We start from the raw sequence: 20,203 nt of genomic DNA, 5'->3' as shown, positions 1-20,203 counted from the left end.
TTCGCAGAAGTAGACGTCCAAGGGCTTTGTCACAGTTTTCAGTTGGCTTAAATGTTATGCACTGGTTATACCACTATATTTAATAAAATACAGAAAAGAATGGCTTATTTGGAAAAATGACCTCTGTTTTTTAGGGTTGCAAAGCTGCAAAAAAGCAAATCTCAAGACTTTTGGAACCATTACTTTCTGGCAGAATTTACCATAATACACAGCACCATTAAAAAAAGACAAAAACTAGCCGAACAAAGTATCATCAGCACAAACACCTTATAAAAGCAGTCAAACACAGTGGTGCAGAGGTGATAAATCCACCATGAACTCCTCAGTTTATCGCAATGTTGTTGTCTCAGCAAAGTGCTATCTGCTAAAATTGTGTCAAGCAAGAGAGCATTGTGTCCAAAAATAACAGCAAAACGACAACAGAATGACTCACTGACCCAGTCACAATCCCGGCCATAACCTGGCCGAACTACTGAGGCAGAACCTTTAAACAACTGTGCATGTATTGATGCAGACAGGCCTCAATTTGCTAAAACTTTGTGAAGACTTAGTTTTTCTTAAACACATTGTAATTTCAAGACCTGGTAACAAATACTTTTGGCTGTTGCCATATTCCAATTTATCAAAGTATTATTTTTGTTGTCACACATGAACCAACAGGGTGAGACAATACCATGTTTAATCCGATCATGCTACAGTAGGTGGTGTTATTTTTATCACTTCCCATTGAGCCCCAGTGTTACAGACAACTGTTGGGAGGTGGATATTTTGGTATGTACTCGGTGAAATCAGTACAAGAATTTGTCAGTGCGAAGTCACTGTTAACTTTTGTTGTGAGGGATTAGCTTATCTCTATAAGCAGCGGGAGCTTTGCCTTCTGTAATGTGTGATTAGTTCTCATCGTGTAATAGTGTAATCTGCAGAGATAATGTTTTTTTTTTTCCTGTAACTCACTTTTAAAGTTCTCATGGACGATGAGCACAGCTTTGTTTGAATATTCAAAAAACTCTATTTGAATGTGAAATGTAAGAAGTCTATTATTCAAGAAGAATGATAACCTGCCCAACACTGCTGTGCTTGCAGTGTATATTCTGTATAATGTGGTCTTTTCTTACTTTTTTTAAGCCAATGTACTGGAAGCTTAATCCTAGCAGGCTGTACTGGATTTTCTCTTGAGATTTTTGACTCTCAGCACTAAGATACAACACCTGCTGACCAACTAGACTATTCAAAACATTTAAATATTCTTTCTCTTCCATTACAATATTCAGGCACCATCGTGCACAGGTGTAGCACATTATCAGAACATTGACAGATTATTTTTGGCACCCTAAATACCTCCAAAATTGAAGCGTGGCTGGATGTCATGAAATTTGACACATGCAAAATATATCCTTACGTCTTACACAGAAAGCTCATTAACAGCCACCCTACAAAATAGTCAGAATGTCTCAATTTCTTTTTCTTCCTCCCAGCGTGCCCAATCATTTCTGCCTCACTCAGAACCCTGCATGTTTCATTAGATTTATGTCAGTGAGACAAACTAACTGTGGGATTGTTCCATAAGCACGATATGTTCAAACTACCTGCAGTGTTGCTGCAGGTGGATTACGCTGAGGCACACCTAGCTTGCAAAATTTAGATGGGAGCATGGATAGATGCAAATTTATAATCCAGCAAACTGCGCTTGGTAAGAGAGTTCAGTTTTGCAGCATTTTATTTGTATGAGTCATTAAAACTTCATCAAATGCTGAAAGTAAGAAGAATTCAAGCACCTTTATGAATACTAGAAAAATAGGCAACAACTTAAAGTTTTATAATTCAGGGGATTTTTTTTTTTGTTTAAAATTCGACATTGACTCTCTGTGTATTTAAGATCAATTTAATGGTACTTTTAGTCATTTATAAATGTCTTAATGGTTCAGGGCCCTAATAGCTAGCTTCCGTTTCACTCATATGGTCCTCTGGTACTGGCCTTTTACCTGTTCCTGAAGTCAAGAGGAGAGGCCTTGTTCTATGACTACTTCTTTCAGCCGTGGAACAGTACCAGAGAACCTCAGAGCTGCAGAGATTGCTGATGGGTTTTATCTTTTAAAGGCTTAAGAACCACCTGCTTGTTCTTGCTCTTAACTGAATTTTTATTTTTCTTGGTTTTTTTTTCTCAATTATTTTACCGTAATTTTTTTCTAGATTTATTTTTTCCTGATGTAAAATATATTTTTCATACCATCTACTTATGTACATCTGCTTTTATTGTATTGTTTTATCCAAATGTATTGCTTTTATTAACTACTTTATATCTTATGTCTATTGCCTTTATTTGACCTTATTGTTTAACATTTTTACCCCAGTTTTTTCCTCATTGGGATTCTTCATGCCAGGGGACTATAGTCTGCAGGGTTGTTGCTGTGGGAATCGCCCTTGTCTGGGTGGCAGGATCCTGCAGCGCAGCCCTATGGTTTGCCCTGGGACCTCTGCCTGTCCTGATCTGGGTGGTTTCCAGTGATGGTGGCCTCTGTGGTCTTGAGTGGGCTAGCTCCTGGTATGAATGGATCCCCAAGACAATATTTCCTCACAGCAGTAACAAGCCAAATGTTTATTTTCAAAATAATATTTAGCTGAGAAGACAAAAGTGTGGGGGGCTGACTGGATGTTATGTGTAGGTGTGAGAGAGAACAAGACTGGGTGTGTATTTTAAAGATTGTTGCATGTTTTTATGTATAGCATGTAGTGCTATTGTTTAGACAAAAAGGGATTTATAAATAAAATGTGATTTGATCTGAATACTTGAGTTGCTACCAAAAAACCTTTACATGATTTCAGTGAACCATATGATGTTACATGAGCCGATTTCAGGTGTCCTGGACAATAAGAGAAATCAGTGCAGCAAATAGAAGTAATCTAGTTGACAGGTAACGGAGCTTATTCCCACATTTGCTTAAGAATTTTTTGTAAAAATGTCAGCAGATGACATGCGGTGATGTTTTGTCCCGATCTGTCACTAGTAAATGTCGCTGAGTCTCGTTTAAATCCTGGGATTGTACAAATGTAGAAGTGCTACAGCAGTGCTACGTGGTTTTTCAGGTACTTTTCATTGGGTGGGTTACTCTGCTTTCATAACCTGTTTCTGCTTCATGGATGCAGCTGTCAGCGCTGATTATAGTTACCACCACCAATATACTCCACCCCACACTGTTCTCCAACCCTTTCATCTTTTTCTGTGTATATTTTGCTTCCTATCTGTTTTGGTAATACCAGATGTTTTACTTCCATCAAGCTTATTTTTTTGCAGGAGTCAAGATAAATTAGGATCACTTTGGGATAATGATAAAGGTTAAGTATTTTAGAAGTACTTCTATTTACAGCTTAGTCTCAAAAAGGGCTTGCTGAACTGATTTCTTACAGCTGAAAGTCTTTATTTTTCTCTTTTTTTTCGCCATATCCCCCAACCTTAGGCTCAAACATTAAAAAGGAATGATAAAAATAGTGTAAAAGCTACTTTTTAAATTGCTTAGAGATATGGTTGCATTTCAGATAAATACCTCTCACCAGAAGGATGACATTTTATCACAAATACTGAATAGGAAGTGACCAGGCCCTGCACCCTATATAACCGCTACTTGTGGCTTGTATATGTTGAATGAACAAGGTATATCATGTTGATCAGAGAGCTCCAGAGTCCCCTGTGGACTGTACCAGACAAGCTTTTTCTCTCTCTTGCCAAATGGTATCAGTTTTGTCGTGCCATCTAAACTCACTGCCAGAGCAGTGAGTGCATTTCCAGAACCAGCCTTTTAAAGCGAGACAAGTGTCCACAGGGCAATAAAGTCATCTGAGTCACTAAAAAAATGGCAGAAGCAGCTTAAAAAGTGGCAGCGCAACGGGGAACGCAGACCCTGTTTAAAATAATTTGAATTAAATGGTGTGTGTTTTGTCAGCTTCTTAATGCAGGGGCCTTAAAGACATGTTTTGCCAGTTACTAAAGCCTCAGACTTGAGTTGTTTGACAGCTCATAATGATGAGTGGCAAATGTTTGTGTGTGAACTTATTAGGCTGAGTGCCAAGAGCATAGCACCAGAAGAGTTTGCTGACTAGAGGCAAGCTGTTTCGAGTCTTTACTTTAAGTAATGTATCAAAGCAGCACAAAACTCTTATATAATATATTTTTTTACTTGTTTGATAGTCCTGATATGAAAGAGACACTTAATATTGCAACATGTGGGACCAAAACAGGCAAAGGAGGAAATAAACAGTCGTGCACCTCTAAACTTGCCACCTTGGCTTGACATCACATTGAACTGTGCAAACACTCCCTCAGGGTCTCAGTTGTTACTCTGTCATAATGTGAACAATGGTAACCATAGTAAAAGCATTTACTTTCATTCAAACAGGATTCAAATGAGGAGCACGCACACAGCAAATGAATTCCCTCTAACCCTGCACCACTCTGAGGAAACCTTAAATCGCTGATGAGTTAAGGGTGAAGCTGAGAGGCAAACTCTCATGTTTGCAGCTGTTTTTTTTTTTCCCCATTTCTTTTTGTTTTGTGTGTGTACAAATAAGATTAAACACTTTTACAGTTGAATGTGCATGAAATATGAAAGTATTTTTATTCATTTTGCCATAAATACACAACATGACTTGTTACTGATTCAACAGATTCAATTGCTGGCCACTGTTTTGTTCTGCTGCAGAGCTGTTTGGGATTTTAGCTGTCAGATTTATGCTTCCACACGCCAACCAGCACGTTTATCTCAGCCTGAACTCCAAGAGGTCTAAAATGTAAATGCGAATGCCAGAAAAGTGTACAACACCTCATTTTCAGGCGGGCAGTTTTTCCCTTTCCTGCAGCCCTCTGGCTCTAACCCTTCATCCCAGCCCGTTGAGACACTTCAGTTGGCATCCTACTCCCCCCCTGCCCCCCAAGCACTTTGTCTCCATGGCAATGTTTTGAATGAAATTTAGGGCAGGAATGGAGCTGTAAAGTTATCAGAACTCTGTTGGATCTGTTGCTTTTGTGTGTTTAGAGAGAGACTAAATGGCATTGTAAAAAAAAAAGAAAAAAAAAAAAAAAAGGCTGCAAAATAATAGACTCAGATTTTATGTCCCAAAATTATGTCTCTTAAATTATCAAAACATGTTTATGTTTTTGTCTTCCACAGTTTATGCTTTGAAATCTGTTACCGGACGGTACGGGGACACAGTTGAGATTCCTTGCAACAGAGAAGGCATCAAAGCAGAACACATCACCATGATCAAGTGGAAATGGGTAAGTTACACTGTGGTTTCACAATTGTTATATCCATCAGACACCCACTTTGCATGTCTGAGCCACGCCCATTCTGAGAGCATGCATCTGTGCCTCCATATGACATTAGATGACCCCAGGGTTTGGAATGAGACACTGGGTGCTTTTATTTGAATTTGTGGCAGCATGTGATGCATTCTGCTCTTCTTTCCAGGATAAAGGACAAGGTGTTTCAGGAAACCTGTTGGTCAACAGTAACCAGAATACTGCGATCACTGCCACAGATGAATACAAGGACCGTGTGAGCATGGCCGAGAACTCCAGCCTGCTGCTTTCTGCAGTTAAACTGTCTGACCAGCGAACTTTCACTTGCATGGTGGTGACTATTGAAGATGTCACAGAATCCCCCGTTAATCTGGTGGTCTACAGTAAGTACAACCTGCCAAAGTGTTGTTAAAGGAAGCTTGTTGAGCTCTTATTAAAGGTAACACAGTTACCTGAGGTCTTAATGAATTGCCATGACAATTAATTTGGTGAAAAATCTGCTGAAAATAACACAGGACACAGGTCTGAAGCTTCCTTTTCAACCATGATTTTGAATCCCAAATCGCACTAGCCAATAAGATGGTGAGGAGTACCCTACTCTAGTTCATCCAATCTTCTCCAGGTTCTGCCCCTTTTGATGTCAGTAGCACACCAGCCTTAAAACACTTTACCAAATGAAGGTAGTCAACAGTCTATAGCATGAGAGCTCACAGTAGCACACACAACCAACCAAGCTCACACTGCCTCACACCAAACTGAGGCGTACTTCACTGAGAGCAGGTCGTGACAAATCTTTAATTCCCAATCATTTAAGAGTCATGTGTCTCACCGTTAAGACATCGCATAACACATATTGATGGACCAACTGTTTACCACATCCGTCTAGTCATATCCAATTCCTCTGTCACATATATTGTCACATCAACATTCCTGGTGGATCCATTCTTCCTAGTTTTAACATTTTAGGGACTTTGAGTAAGAACTGCTGTCAATGTGGACAAAGCCTCACTGATTTGTCATGTGTTTCTGTCAAAGCATGTTTTGGTATTGTGCTGCATTGCTTTTATTCATGTACAGTTTACATTAATGCCATTTGCTCTGTTTTCAGACAAATATGACTGCAAACATATAAACACTGTTGCTCTTCACATACGGGTTTCACCTTATGTCACAAAAATGTACTTACTAACCCGTCTCTTTTCCTCTTTTGCAATTCTAACATACCAAACATGCAGCTCAGTCAACACTGCATCAGTGTGTGCTCACACACAACAAGCTGGCTTTGTGGACTGAGCCAAGAAAATTATTACTACAAGATAAGCTGCATAAACAACGTTAACAATGCAAGCTTTTCACTTAACAGTCCTTTACTTCCCAAGGCTATCTTGAGTTAAGAAAAGATCAGTATTTCCCATTTTCCTTATTTTTTATTTTTTTTATTTTTCGCTATTTCACATCTTTGCTGCTTCTTTGTGAACGGAAGGAATGGCAACAGCAATGTTCTCTTGCCAGGAGCTTCAGACATTGTTGTAATTACACTGGTTGTCATTCATTTAAACTCTCTTGTACTCCCTATGCTGTTTGCTGCCAGTTTGATCATTTGCTACAGTTTCTATTCTTCTTCTGTGTCACTGATAATGCTTTTTCCAATTTTGTTGATGTCTGTAGTTGGATTTTTGATGTTTATACATTGCTTATTTACAGGCAACATATCTTGTCAACACAAATGTGTTTTGATTGGTTAGCTTATTGACCATACTAGACAGGCACAAGGCAAACATGTTACATTTGCTACGTTTGCATGGGAGTTGTAATTCCTGTTTAATTCCCAATAAATGCTAATTCTGCTTTAAACTGATGAAAAATGACCATGTAAACACTTAATTCCTAATGCAAATTTCTATTCAGAATTTAACTTAATCCTGATGTAAGTGGCTGGTTTATTCGCATTTTAATTCCAAACTATTTAATTCCTCTGTCATGTAAACCTTAATTCCTCTCTAAGTAAATTCTGGTCATTCTGTACATGCTCATTAGCTTGTCCTGTCCCGATGTTGTTTTGCCTCCCGTGTTCGGTGGTCTATCTTTCTTCTCCTTCTCAGTTGCAGGAAAAAGTGAAGTAGTATACTCATGTTGAGTTAGTACTTTAAATTTATAATAAAAATAGTGGCAAAACTGGTACTTGTTTCGTAGTTTTTACAAGTTACAGCTGAAAAGACAAGAAGCAGGGAGCCAACTTTGTTTATTTCCGGTATACGTCATACGTCACGTGCACCCTCTCTCCAATCAGAACCCTTCCCAACCCGCCGCTCTAAAGAGGAATTAAGTGAGGACGTGTTTCATGTAAACCTCCATTTGGAATTATTATTTTCATGCAAACTTAAAGGAGAATACTTTAATTCTTAATCATTTAATTCCAAATTATTAATTCCAAATTAAAAAACATCATGTAACCGTAGCCATTGTGATGTTCTGAAAAGAAGTAAAAACAAACTAGACAATGCATTTCAGACAGCTCGGGAATTATTTGTCTTTTTTGAAAAAATAAACTCCCTTTGTGGACATTAAGCTTGATAACTCTGCAGTCTTTACACACACAAATGCTGTAGAACACACAGAAGTAAAATGTAAAACCCAACAAATGTGGATAATATATGCACCTTAAAGTGCCACTTTGATTGACAGGAGCAGCAGCCTTGCCTCCCCTGCAAACTCTGTTCATTAACACATTCTTTATGTATTACAGAACCGCCTGCAGAACTGGAGATATCTGACAAAGCGCAGGAACTGGAGATTGGCAAACTCACTAAGGTGGAGTTTTTAATGCTAAATGTTGCATACCTACATTATTCTAAGCAGTTACTCATCAAGGGAAATCCCTGACTTGCACTAAGTTATCTTGAGGCCTATAACAGAGACCATGCATGTTACAACAGTAATGAGTTCTTTGAAGTGATCCCCCCCCCCCCTTCCCTCTACTGCAATTAGAATACTCAGAGGATTGGAGGGGCTTTAGAAATGCTTTGGGCATTTCATTTAATTTGGGCAGAAAACTCCTCAAATGCTGTGTATGCACTTGTGTGTTTGGTCATTTAAAAAGATTCATGAAATGCAGACGTATGAGTGCCATTTTTATTTATTTATTTTCCATGTTTCTGAATCATTTTACCTATTCATTTTGCTGTTGTCGTTGCTCTGCAGCTGGGAACATGTGTTGCACGAGACGCTAATCCAGCTGCAACCATCACATGGTTGAAGAACAAAAAACCACTGGCAGATGATGGGAAAGGTGTGCATTCCTTATGTTTCATGAACAGGTGTTTATTAATAAGACATATGCAGGTATTTTTATCATCTGTGTGACAGACAGTATTAAATATTCTATAGTTCTGACATGTGCACCTCTGGCTAACAGGGGTGTCCAGTGTTTATGGTCACTATTCCTTTTTCAGAGGTTTCAGGCAGTGCTTGTTTGTTTTGTGTCCAGGGATTTCCATCAATGACAGCGTGGTGACAGACCCTGCTACTGGACTGTCCACCACAAAGTCCACACTGAAATACTCTGCCGAGAAAGGAGACACTGATGCAGAGTTCACTTGCAGCACTCGTGATGCTGTGGGTGCACAAATGGTGTCCTCCCCAGTGACTCTAATGGTTACATGTGAGTACCTCAACATACTTTTTACTGTTTGCCGATGAGCTGCCTTCAGAGCACCTGTGATCCTGCTCCTCAAATCCAAACCTTAGGAAAGTCAGCACTGACAAAACTTTTGCAGAGCATGATTAATTTCTTCTGCATGTTAGAGGGATGTGTTGAAACTTGTTTGACATGCTTGGCTTTCTTAGTGGAGTAGTTTGTTGTTTTGTCCTTCTGGTTTATTAATTCAGAGAAGTGGCACCATTTATTTCTGTCTGTTAAATATGTTATGGACAGCAGATAACTTGTTTTAATCTTCAAACAGCTAAATGAAATTTGCCTACTGTCTGCCTGCTCATTTCAAGCTAACAAATGTGCTAAAGCACACACACAGAGGTGTTGCAAGGTTGTTTTGGTATCCATGTTCACTCTCTCCCTGCCAAGCTAAGTTGAGAAAGCAGTTTCCTACATTTATTGTTGTTACAAAATGTTAAAATGTTCCTTTTCTTGGTAAAAATGTTGTGTATTTGCACTTTTATCTCTCAATTGGGTTTCTTTTGGTAGAGTAAAAGTGCTTAACCTTTTCTGTATTTGTGCATGTTTACCATCCAGCACTTGCCACCTCAATGTGTACTATTTGTTGAAAATATGAAACGCCTGACACCTAAAGCTATATTTTACACTTTTGGACCAAATAATTCTGGGGACTCTGTGATAGTAACTGTTTGTGGAGTTCCTCTGAGAGTTACGTAGCCTCAAGGGGTAGTTCTGCTCACCAGATGTCTACTACTGGTATGAGCTTCAGGCAAACTCCTTTTTCCTTTCCTTTGTGGAACCATTTTCAAAATCTGACAGACATTTCCAACATTAAAGCTTAAGCCTTACAGGAAAAAAAAAGAACCAGGGGTGTTACGTTCAAGATTTTTTCTTTGTTCTTGATTCTGGTCAGAAATTGCCATGCATAAAGTCAATCAATAATGAATAATTTTCTATTTTACTCATAGAACAACAGTAATTAGTACTTTGCAGAAGTAAAACTGTAATCTGTTAGATAGTAATTCCAAAATATACACTTAAAATAAACATACAATATACATATATATATATATATATATATATATATATATATATATATATATATATATATATATATATATATATATATATATATATATATATATATATATATTTATGCATATCAGTGCAGTGATTTGTGCGACAAGGATTTTAAACATTGCATGGGGAGGCTGTTTCTACCAGTTTTACTAGTACATGTTACCCTGTGGTGGTCTCACACTACCCTTTCATCACTGATTTAGTGATATTGGTAAGTTGCAGCGTGCATCTGTGTCGATGTGTTAATTAACCTTGTGCTAATCTGGAACATTCAACTTGAAAGAGACATGAAACAGCAGCGGTTGAGAGCTGACCTGTTCTCTGACCTGATTCATTCAAAAAGCACCTTGATCTGTAGTCTAATTTGTTAATTGAGATCAGATTGTGATGGCCCCCAAAAAGAACTATGTTTATCATCACCCTCTGCAATGTGGGCAGAAAATAAAAGAAGATTCATAATTCTTAATAGCATTTCAGTTCACATATTATTTAATTGCAAGTTGATCTGTTAATGAATCTTTCTATTTGTATGTGCTTCTGATCACCATTGCAAATATAATTTCTGTGTTTAAAAAACTAATATAATTGAAACTGTGGGACTGTGTTTTTTATTCTAAGCTTTAAACATTCAAGTGATTATGTTGCAGCTGATGGATGCTGTGATTTGTATTTATGGTGTAATAAAAACTGCCTAATTAGAATTTAATAATATGTTCAAAGTTCAGAAACACTAATCTGAAAGATTCTTGGTACTAATTTTGTTACAAACATAAAAACACTTATAAGGAGTGGAAAAATAGGATTGAATTGCATAAAAACAGACTAAAATATTGGTTTTGTCTGGGGAACTATTCACTTTTTTTTGTTTGTTTTTTAAAAATGCATCTGCAAAAACAAGAGAGACTGGTGCACAGAGAAGGAGGTCTTGGCCCAGATATCTGTTATCGAGATATCCACTGGCTACACCGGAGGCCCGAGATATTGGCAGTTGCCCCCACAGGCACGGCCATTTGTTTTAAGCTGATGGCCAGATTGAGGAAACACTAGTGTGGCTACTCACTTGATGTTGAGCTGTTTCAACATCACAGCACACAGCAGCCACGCCTAACCCATCAAAGGATGAACCAACTCTCTTTGCAGCTGTTGCCAGGAGAGACACACAAACAGTTACAACAGCTTTGATGGTGAAAGTTAAAAAAATAAAGAAATAAATGTGGATTCTGAAACTTTGTGGTGGAATTTCTGCAGAATGCAGCTTTAAATATAAAAGGCTACCTGTGCACTGTAATCCAAAGTGGAATTTGTTGGTGCTGGAACAGTTTCTTTCAAGAAATTCTGTAAAGAGTTCACTTCAGATGGAGCATAAACATTGAGCTTTGAAAGGATTGCTTGGTTGAACGCCTCAGATTAATAACAGCAATTCAGCCATCTCCTCCGCTGCGTTTTTTAGGTTGGCCATAACCAATACTGAGGCACAAAGATAGAGCTCTCTGTGTCGTACTGACACAGCGGGCCAGTCAACTGTTGGGGTACACGCTCTAGTTGTCACACCCTCACATATTTAGTATGTTTTAGACTTTTTTTGTTCCCTACTTTCTGCACAGACTCCACAGAGAACATCACCCTGCAGGTCATTGCTCTGTCGCCTCTTGTAGAAGGAGACAACATGACTCTCAAGTGTTTGGCAGACGGTAATCCACCACCGACCAGCTTTAACTTTCACCTAAAGGTACCTGTCAAAATCTCATCAATCATTTAGAAATTCATTCCATTTGTGCTTTTATTGTGCTGTGTTTTTAACAATATATTGCATATATAGCAATATATAAAAGCTAACCTACAGTTGTTTAATTCTATGTCCTTTGCAGGGAGAGATAATGAGAGTAGAAAATGCAGACACTTACACCATCGTGAATGTCTCACGTGACAACAGCGGTGAATACAAATGCTCTCTAGTTGATGACGCGTCAATGGAAGCAACCAAGAACATCACAGTCAACTGTAAGGAAAAAAATAAATAAGCTATATAATTACGCCTCATGGCGTCATTGTTGTCATTTTAATTCTGCCTGCGGAATTATCTGTCGCAACGAGAGCAACCAAATGTTTGTGAGAGACAAGAAAGTCTTAATATCTCTCTTTGCCAGATTGTCCTCTTGTGATTTGTGGAGAACTGTGTTGTATTAACTGCATTCCTTCTAACAAGCTGACTCTGCATGGCTGGGAGCCAAGTGTAAAGTTGTATGGTTGACAACAGGAATGCTTCAACCCTTCATCGGACCTGTGAGCCATCTTTTTCATCACCCTCTCTTCTTTTTAGACCTAGACATCAATTTAAGTCCCTCTGGGAGGATCGTCAAGCGTGCCGGCGAGCCCTTGGATCTAACCCTGCAGATTGATTCTCCTGAAAAATCAAAGGTCTCCTGGATAAAGGTAAAAGCCATCTTTTATAGGACAAAGTGTAAATCAATAAATAAATATTTGTTCTTTTAATTAAAAGTGCTAATATTCTGTTCATTTGATCCAGGATAATGTTAAACTGGACAAAGAGCTCAAGTTTACCGAGCTGGCTTTCTCAGACTCGGGTGTCTATGAGTGCGAGGTGACAATGGGGCTCCTCAGCCGAAAAGCATCTTTTGAGCTGGTTGTTGAAGGTAACAGTTTAAAGGGAATTCTTTGTTGCTCAGTGTTGGATGAAAGGATTTATCTCGCTCTCTCTCATGTATGAAGAGCAAACATAAGGCTCCAGCCAGCAGCCGGTTTGCTCAGCATGAGACTGGAAACAGAGAAAAAAAACTTTTTATAAAAAGCTTCTTCAAAATAGCTCTAAAGCTCACAAATTAATTATATTGTGTTTGTTTAATCATACAGAAATCAAAGCAGAAAACAACTCGTGGTTTTACATAAGCATCATCGGTGAATCCGGCTAGCTATTCACAGTCATAACTTGTTTTTTTTTCTGTTTTTTTTTTTTTTTTGTTTGTTTTGTTTTTCCTGCACAGATTAAACAGCATAGTTATTGTTGGTTAATTGATGAGAATTTGGAGGGACTAGAGAAAGAATTTTTCAGTCTTTTCACACAGCCATAGCCAGCCTCTTCTTTTTTCTTGGTTGTTAAGCATGCTTTTCCTCTCATCCAGAGGACGTTTTCAGTTATAACTGAGCTGCTGGGTAATTTCACATTTACAAGCTGCTGTTTGGACATATTAACCCTCTTGAGTCAGTCTACGGACGCCTTTTGGATGAAAGTGAACGGTGAAATGTCCAAAACAACCAAGAAAATAAGTCGAGTTGTTGCCTGCATAACTGTAAATTTGCCAACCTCCTTTTAGAAGTGCTTATATATGAAAACAGTGCTAAACATATTGGCAGATGCTTGTTCGAATTATATGATGAAGAGCTGTTTTTCTCAAAATTTCACCTTGATGTAAAAAAGTAGTCAGAAGGGGAACATCCAAATGTGTGTTTATATCATGAATAAAATGCAATCATGAGTGTTTAACTTTTGATTCAGACGTAGCTGACGAGTTTCATGCTGTTGCAGGTGCTCCAGTTATCAGGCAGCTATTCAAACAGCACGGTGAAAACGGCCAACACAGCATCTTAATTTGTGAGGTTGAAGGTTCCCCTAAACCAGCTGTTTCCTGGAACATCAATGGCACTTTGGTATGCACACACACACACACACACACACACACACACACACACACACACACACCTAAAACTCAGCTCCTTATGAAATTAGAGATTTCACGATTATAGATTTTCTTGATGCAATTATTGTCAAAGGAATAATTGTGATTCACGGTTATCATGATTATTTTACATTAGTTAATCTAGTTAGGTCATCTCCCAACACTCCTTATAGGTTTTAAAGTTTTATTTATTTCAGGCTTTTAAAGTCAAAATAACAAAATAATAAAGTAACTCAGAAGTTTCATTCCAACTAAATCCCCTCTTCTGTGTAAGGAATAAATTAATCCTACACATTACCTCTGGATTTTTTTTTTTTTTTTTTACAGAATATAGTTGGAAAAGGCTACAGAACTGCTACCTGGTCTTGGGAGGTTTCTTTCTATAAACTATATCATATAAATGGGGGTTTTTTTCAACATCGCTTTTAAACTTTAGCAGAGAATTTAGAAACCCAGGAAAAATATCTAGCTGTCTAGCTGTCGACTTTGAGCTGTTCTTTACCCAAGTAACTCCTTTTCAACACAAAGATAATTCTGGATCAATGCAAATGAGGAAACAAGACCACATATATGGAATTGAATATGCTTCTTTCTACAAACCATTTCTCACTAACAGCTACAAGCCACGGACCTCATGCTGGGTAAATTATGTTTTGACAGTGAATCTAACCATCGTATGTAGATGGGTTTTTTTTCTTATCTGTGTAATGTAACATTCAATAAACATGTCACATTATTTCTTTTTATTTGGTATAGTAAAAGTAAATAATATATAAAAGAAAAGCAGAAAAGAAAATAAGAAACCGAACAAGGTGTGGGCAGAAATTAGTAGCTTTTAAAGTGCAAACACATTAGTAGTTTCAGGAGGAATTTTCAATAAAGAAATATGTTGTGCTGCAACATCAACCTGGTTGTACATGATTACAACATAGCAAATAACAGTTCATTTCAATGCTACATTAGATAAACGGCATCGTTTGTGCATTTACCTTGAGCATAAAAAGCTGGTGGTTCTCCTGCAGGGACATATTTAATGTAATACCTCCTTTCTCTGCAATTTTTTACATCATGCTTTAAAGGCATGATTCCTTCCTCCAGAATGACACTATTGGTCTTTTTATTTATCTATAACCTGAAAAGAAAAGTGAAAAAATCCCACAAGCACGACCATTTGTTTGGGGGGAATAACTAGCAAAATAAGCCGCAACCTGGACTTTCATTTAGTTCCATGTGGAAGATGCGATTTTCATCTGTTAGGGGTCAGACATGTTGTTTTTTTTTGTAAAAATTGACAATATTAACTGATGTTTACGATAAATTAATCATAGCTTTTAACACAGTGATTAATTTTTAAATTAAGCAGTCGTGACATTCTTAATCGGTATTACATAAAATTCCCTCCTGGATATTTGTAGCATTTTCTGAGGGGCATGTATATTAACTCCACATACACATAATGGTTCATTTTTTTGTCCCCTCTTCTCTCTGTTTTCAAAAAGTTATTTACATTCTCACAGGCTTCAGAAAGTCTTGGAAGACAAGATATTATCCTTTTTAATTAAGTTTTAAAACATAATTAGCTCCTTATCCTCATTAAAGGTTAGCAGAATGACAGACAGCCGGCAGCCAGATTTGATAAAAAGCTAAATGCTTGGCTTTTTATAGGTGTTTTTCCTTGAGAGTTCTAGTGCAATTTATTGTATTACTTTCTTCATAGATATATATACCACTGATACAAATCAGTCAGAGTTAATGTTGAATGTCAGATTAAATATCTAAGCCCTTTATCTGAGTAGTTTTGCACTTTTTTTGTAATTTAACACAATGTAATTTTGTTTTGTTTTTCTTTTTAATTTTTGTCACAAATAAAAACATTATGGTGATTTTGTTTTTTTGTTTTTTTTTGTAACATGGAAAAAGTATTTTTTAGCCCAAAACCACAATCTTTTCCTTCTTTACCAGGTGGGTTGTGTTGTGTTAACCTAAACCTAACAGCAAGGGAAAACAAAACTGGAGTCCATTATAAACATGTCCACCCCCAGCATGCACTATGTGGCTCTTTTTGAAATATGTGATATATGTGACACTTTGAAATGTGTTACATCTCATCGTTGTACAGATTACCTTTAGGGCTGTTAGTTTGTTTTTTACTGGCAGCAAAATGTGATTTTTCATTAGATCATGTTGGCAAAGCTCTTGTGTGTAAACAAGCAGTCAATACAACGATACAAAATTAGCCAAAAACTGCTAATTTGAAAGTAAGTAACTGAAAAAAAAATCAATGCAAATGCTATTTCAATAGAATACTAAACATAAATAAATCCTTGACTTAAATGTCCTGACTTTTGCCATTTAACAAATAAAATTTCCAAATTTTTGCTTGTGGACATCAGTAGCAGCAAAAAAAACATCGGAGTTGCTCTAAAAGTTTGTTGACTCTTTTTTTGAACAAGCTCTTTCTCTCCTGGAGCTCATGTTAAATTACAGCAACAGAACAGCACAGTTTTATCATCATTGACATCTTGGACATATGCTTCCAATCAGGCCTGGACAAGCCGATTTCTCACAAATGTCTTCTGGAGAACAAAAACAATTTCCCCCCTATGTGCTTGTTAACGTCTAGCACAGTGAAGTCTAACAGTGTTTTTATTGAAATAACAAGGCTGATATCTGCTTTAACAAGTCGCATCCTATCTATTCTTCAAACGTCCCTTCTGATTACCTTGAATCTGAAAATAAATTGTCAAGTCTCTCAATACTTAGAATGCTTTTAATGTTTCCGTTCCTTCCTGGTTTTAAACAAAAAAAATGCATACTTTTGTTGGTGAATCAATACTGGTTGTCATAGCAATTCTCTCTGACAGTGGCGTTCCTTTGTCAGATGGCTACAGGTATGTTGTGCAAGAACAAGTGCAGAGACATCTTTAGACCACAGTCTCTACAGTAAAAATAGCCAATACAGGCAGTAGATGACTTATAGCTGTCAAAACAAAAAAAAAAACAGCATCTGCTATGAGGTCTGTAATTGAATTGAAGATGAAGCTGTGATATCCTTACATGGTGAGGAAAATCTAGCATCAAAGATATCTTTGTAAGATTAAACAAAAGCAGTCTGTTGGAGTGTAAGTAATCAGTTGTTTTACTGCCTCCCCTTTTTCTGCAGAGCAAGTGAATCATTCTTGTTTTGCACAGGTAGATTGTTTTACATTATTTTCCCAAGCTGTCAGACATCCAAACCTATCCGTCCCAACCATTCCCAGGTGATCGCACCCCCTGTTTATAAAGAGTTTTTTTTTTTTTTTTTTTTTTTAACAACACAGTGTTTTTCCCTGTTTCTGTGGTGCACCTGTGTGCATGTCAGCATGTGAGGCTCTCAGATCAGCAGTGTGAATTACACATGAACCTCGGGGTGTGCACAGGATTCTTTTCAGCTCTCTAACCACATGAATGACCTTAAATCCTGAAGGTGTGAACAATAATTTATTGATCATGAAGGTACACAGAATCCCTTCACTTGATAGCACACATCCCTGCAGTTAAAATAATGTGTTGGGGTTTTGTTTTTTGTTTTTTTTTTGTTTTTTTTTTTTTAAACCCACATCCCTTAAAGCCTGTTTAGTGGGAGAAAATGATGCAAAGCCGCAACACAGGCTCATTAGTTGGATTTATTAAATTGCTATGCGCACCAGTATGTGTAGAGGATGCGAGAGGGGTGTTGGCAGTTTGTCTTTGTGTCTGGGGTTTTCCTCTGAGACTGTGGAGTCTACATCCCACAGGCATCAGCCATTCCTTTGTCACAGAAAGCTGAGTCACTTATCTGTCCAACATTGCCTCCTAGTGGTGCAAACAGGTGTGTAACCCTTGTGTTTCTTTTGCTCTCTCTTATTGCTCAGCTTGAAGAGAGTCCCTCCACCAATGGAAGGATAACAAACAAGATCAGATTTGTGCCCTCTACAAACCTAAATGTCACTTGTTCTGTGTCCAATCAGTTTGGCACTGATGCCAAAGTTATAAATGTGTCTTCTTGTAAGTACAAAGTGGTGATCCAATCCTCTCACACGTCTCTGCTTTCTACTTTTCCAAAAGCCTTCCTCGGGAATCTGTCTTTTTAAATCTTTTCCTACTTTACCCACCAACTCTCTTTGCATGCTGACATAATGCTTAGATGCTTTTCTTTGTTTCTTTTAAATTAAATTACCACCTAATTGTTTTTATTTTTCACATGAGGAGTTGCATTCAGGGCTGACATGAACACGGTATATTCAGCAAAGCAGTTTGCTATATGCTATAAAAAAATTTTTTTTAAAAACAAATCATGAAGAAGTGAAATAAAGATGTCTTTTAATGGTGTTTTGCCAATTCAGATCACACTCTGCACCCTCACTATTAATGTCAAAAGTGACTCATGCATGCATCTATTCTATGTTGTTGTATAAAAGTGTGTAGTGTTTATATCATCTCATGCTACTTCTTGCTCACACTGGTTTTCCACCACGCTTGGTTTCTGGGTGTTGGGATGCTGGATTCAGTCTGTTCCTTCTTTGCATGCTAACCTAGAATAGATGTAGAGTAGTACATTTTCTAGCCGCCAAACGTTTTTTACTCTCCCCCCCCCCCCCCCCCTTTTGGTTGGACGTTAATTTTATTCTATATCTGATTTCAGTAATTGAGGAGGTGAGAATCGATAAACAAGGTAAGTTTTAGCAGTCTACTGGCTTGTTGGAAACTACAGAACGGGTATAAGTGAAGACTTTGGGGAAAATAAGATGTTCATCACAAAAATAAGATGATGAAATATTTGTAACATCAACACAGTGAATCAGTTTAGTCAGTGTATGCTTTCCTAAAATGAATGAATAAGAAGAATGTAGCTGCCAGCATCCTGACGAGATGTCAACATTGTTCTTGTCCCATTTGGATAATGACGTGAAATTGGATGCCTGTCATTAAAACTAAGTCAATAATTCATAAGCATGCACAATGCAGATGTTTTCATTCATCAATGCATTTATAGTACGCTGATCCCTATGTGCACTGAAACTGGATTTTTTTTTATGCAGAAAAGTGAAACACGTCTCTCATATGTTTGCATCGTCTTTGTTCCAGACCTGTCGGAGGATGATGACCAAACCAAACTAGTAGTTGGAGTTGTGGTCGGCCTCCTCGTTGCCACTGTGCTTATAGGTCTGGCATATTGGGTTTACATGAAGAAATCCAAGTAAGAAGTCCATTTTAATTTCATTTCTGTAATTATATCATTATCATAAATATAGGATTTTTTTAATGAACAAATTCATTTTTTTTTCTATAGCAAACCAAGCTACTATGTCTGTTTTTATCTTACTTGTTTCCTCACTTTCAGTCATTAGCATTTTAGATCAACTTTACTGTTTACTATCCAGCTGGAACTATTTTTTTATACACACATTTGAAAAAAAGAAGAAAACATTCATGTTCCTAGCTTGTTAAAACCTCCCATGTCATTCCCACTCTCCATTATTATTCAGATTATATGTAATTTATTTAGATTTGGTTTACTTAGGGGGGAAAAAAATCTTCATTAAGTCAGCAGGAAACTATAACCTAGTCCCTTGATAAAACAACCAAATAAGTCAAAGCTAAACATATTTTCCAATAAAATTTGACATACTTCCTGCATAAATTAGATTGCTGAAATGTTAACTTACTTATATATGATGCCACCCCTTTGTCCCTAACCATGCACCTTAGTGCAAAGCAGGCTATAGATGTTTTCTAGGAGATCAATTATTCAACTCACCAACCCCCCCCAAACAGCAGAAATATAAAACAGATAACTGAAAACTATAGTTTTATACATGCCGACAAGGTTAGTCATTTGATGATGCTTCTGATGCAAACGTAATAATGGTAAAAAAAACAAAACAAAAACAGTGCAGAGGTAAAAAAAAAAACAAAAAAAAACTCAACAAGCTGATGTGACAATTGTGTTAATAATGTCTTTTAATGTCTGTTTTAATGCTTGTTGTTTTCAACTTGTTTTAATGCAATTTTATCATGTGTGATGTAAAGCAACCTTGAGTGTCTATAAAGGCGCTCAACAAATAAAATGTATTATTATTATCATTATTATTATTAATAATAATAATAATAATAATATTTTGTTTGGTTTTAATTTACTTACATTTTTTCTCCTTTTCACAGTAAGAAAAATTTAATTTCATTTATGACAAGTTTGGCATTTTATACATATATATATATATATATATATATATATATATATATATATATATATATATATATATATATATATATATATATATATATTGTGAAGGGGAAAGTTATTTGAACATCACATAACAAAGTTTCCATCCTGACAGGCAAGGAAGCTGGAAAACTGGTGAGAAAGAGAATGGATCTTCTGAGGAGGAGAAAAAACTGGAGGAAAAAGTGGAGGAGAATAGTCAAAAGGCTGAGGTGTAA

The 20,203-nt window shown here is 37.1% G+C and overlaps 1 protein-coding gene across 1 annotated transcript in view; it reads left to right on the top strand.

Moving 5' to 3' along the window:
• Positions 1 to 20,203, top strand: part of LOC306760207 (CD166 antigen homolog A-like) — a gene marked incomplete at both ends in the record, with an annotated part of 43,053 nt that extends 22,850 nt beyond the window's left edge. Inside the window, 14 exons of the mRNA XM_079246006.1 lie at positions 5,163 to 5,269; positions 5,463 to 5,676; positions 8,040 to 8,104; positions 8,495 to 8,582; positions 8,781 to 8,954; positions 11,651 to 11,775; positions 11,915 to 12,047; positions 12,367 to 12,479; positions 12,574 to 12,700; positions 13,591 to 13,712; positions 17,635 to 17,767; positions 18,405 to 18,434; positions 18,848 to 18,959; positions 20,101 to 20,203. Coding sequence (XP_079102132.1) covers positions 5,163 to 5,269; positions 5,463 to 5,676; positions 8,040 to 8,104; positions 8,495 to 8,582; positions 8,781 to 8,954; positions 11,651 to 11,775; positions 11,915 to 12,047; positions 12,367 to 12,479; positions 12,574 to 12,700; positions 13,591 to 13,712; positions 17,635 to 17,767; positions 18,405 to 18,434; positions 18,848 to 18,959; positions 20,101 to 20,203 — 1,646 coding nt within the window. The remainder of the gene's footprint in view (positions 1 to 5,162; positions 5,270 to 5,462; positions 5,677 to 8,039; positions 8,105 to 8,494; positions 8,583 to 8,780; positions 8,955 to 11,650; positions 11,776 to 11,914; positions 12,048 to 12,366; positions 12,480 to 12,573; positions 12,701 to 13,590; positions 13,713 to 17,634; positions 17,768 to 18,404; positions 18,435 to 18,847; positions 18,960 to 20,100) is intronic.

Source organism: Telmatherina bonti (genome assembly GCF_933228915.1).
Source record: "Telmatherina bonti genome assembly, chromosome: 9".
NCBI classification, from domain to species: domain Eukaryota; kingdom Metazoa; phylum Chordata; class Actinopteri; order Atheriniformes; family Telmatherinidae; genus Telmatherina; species Telmatherina bonti.
Note: the sequence above shows the minus strand (reverse complement) of the source record. Positions and strands in the feature narration are given on the sequence as shown.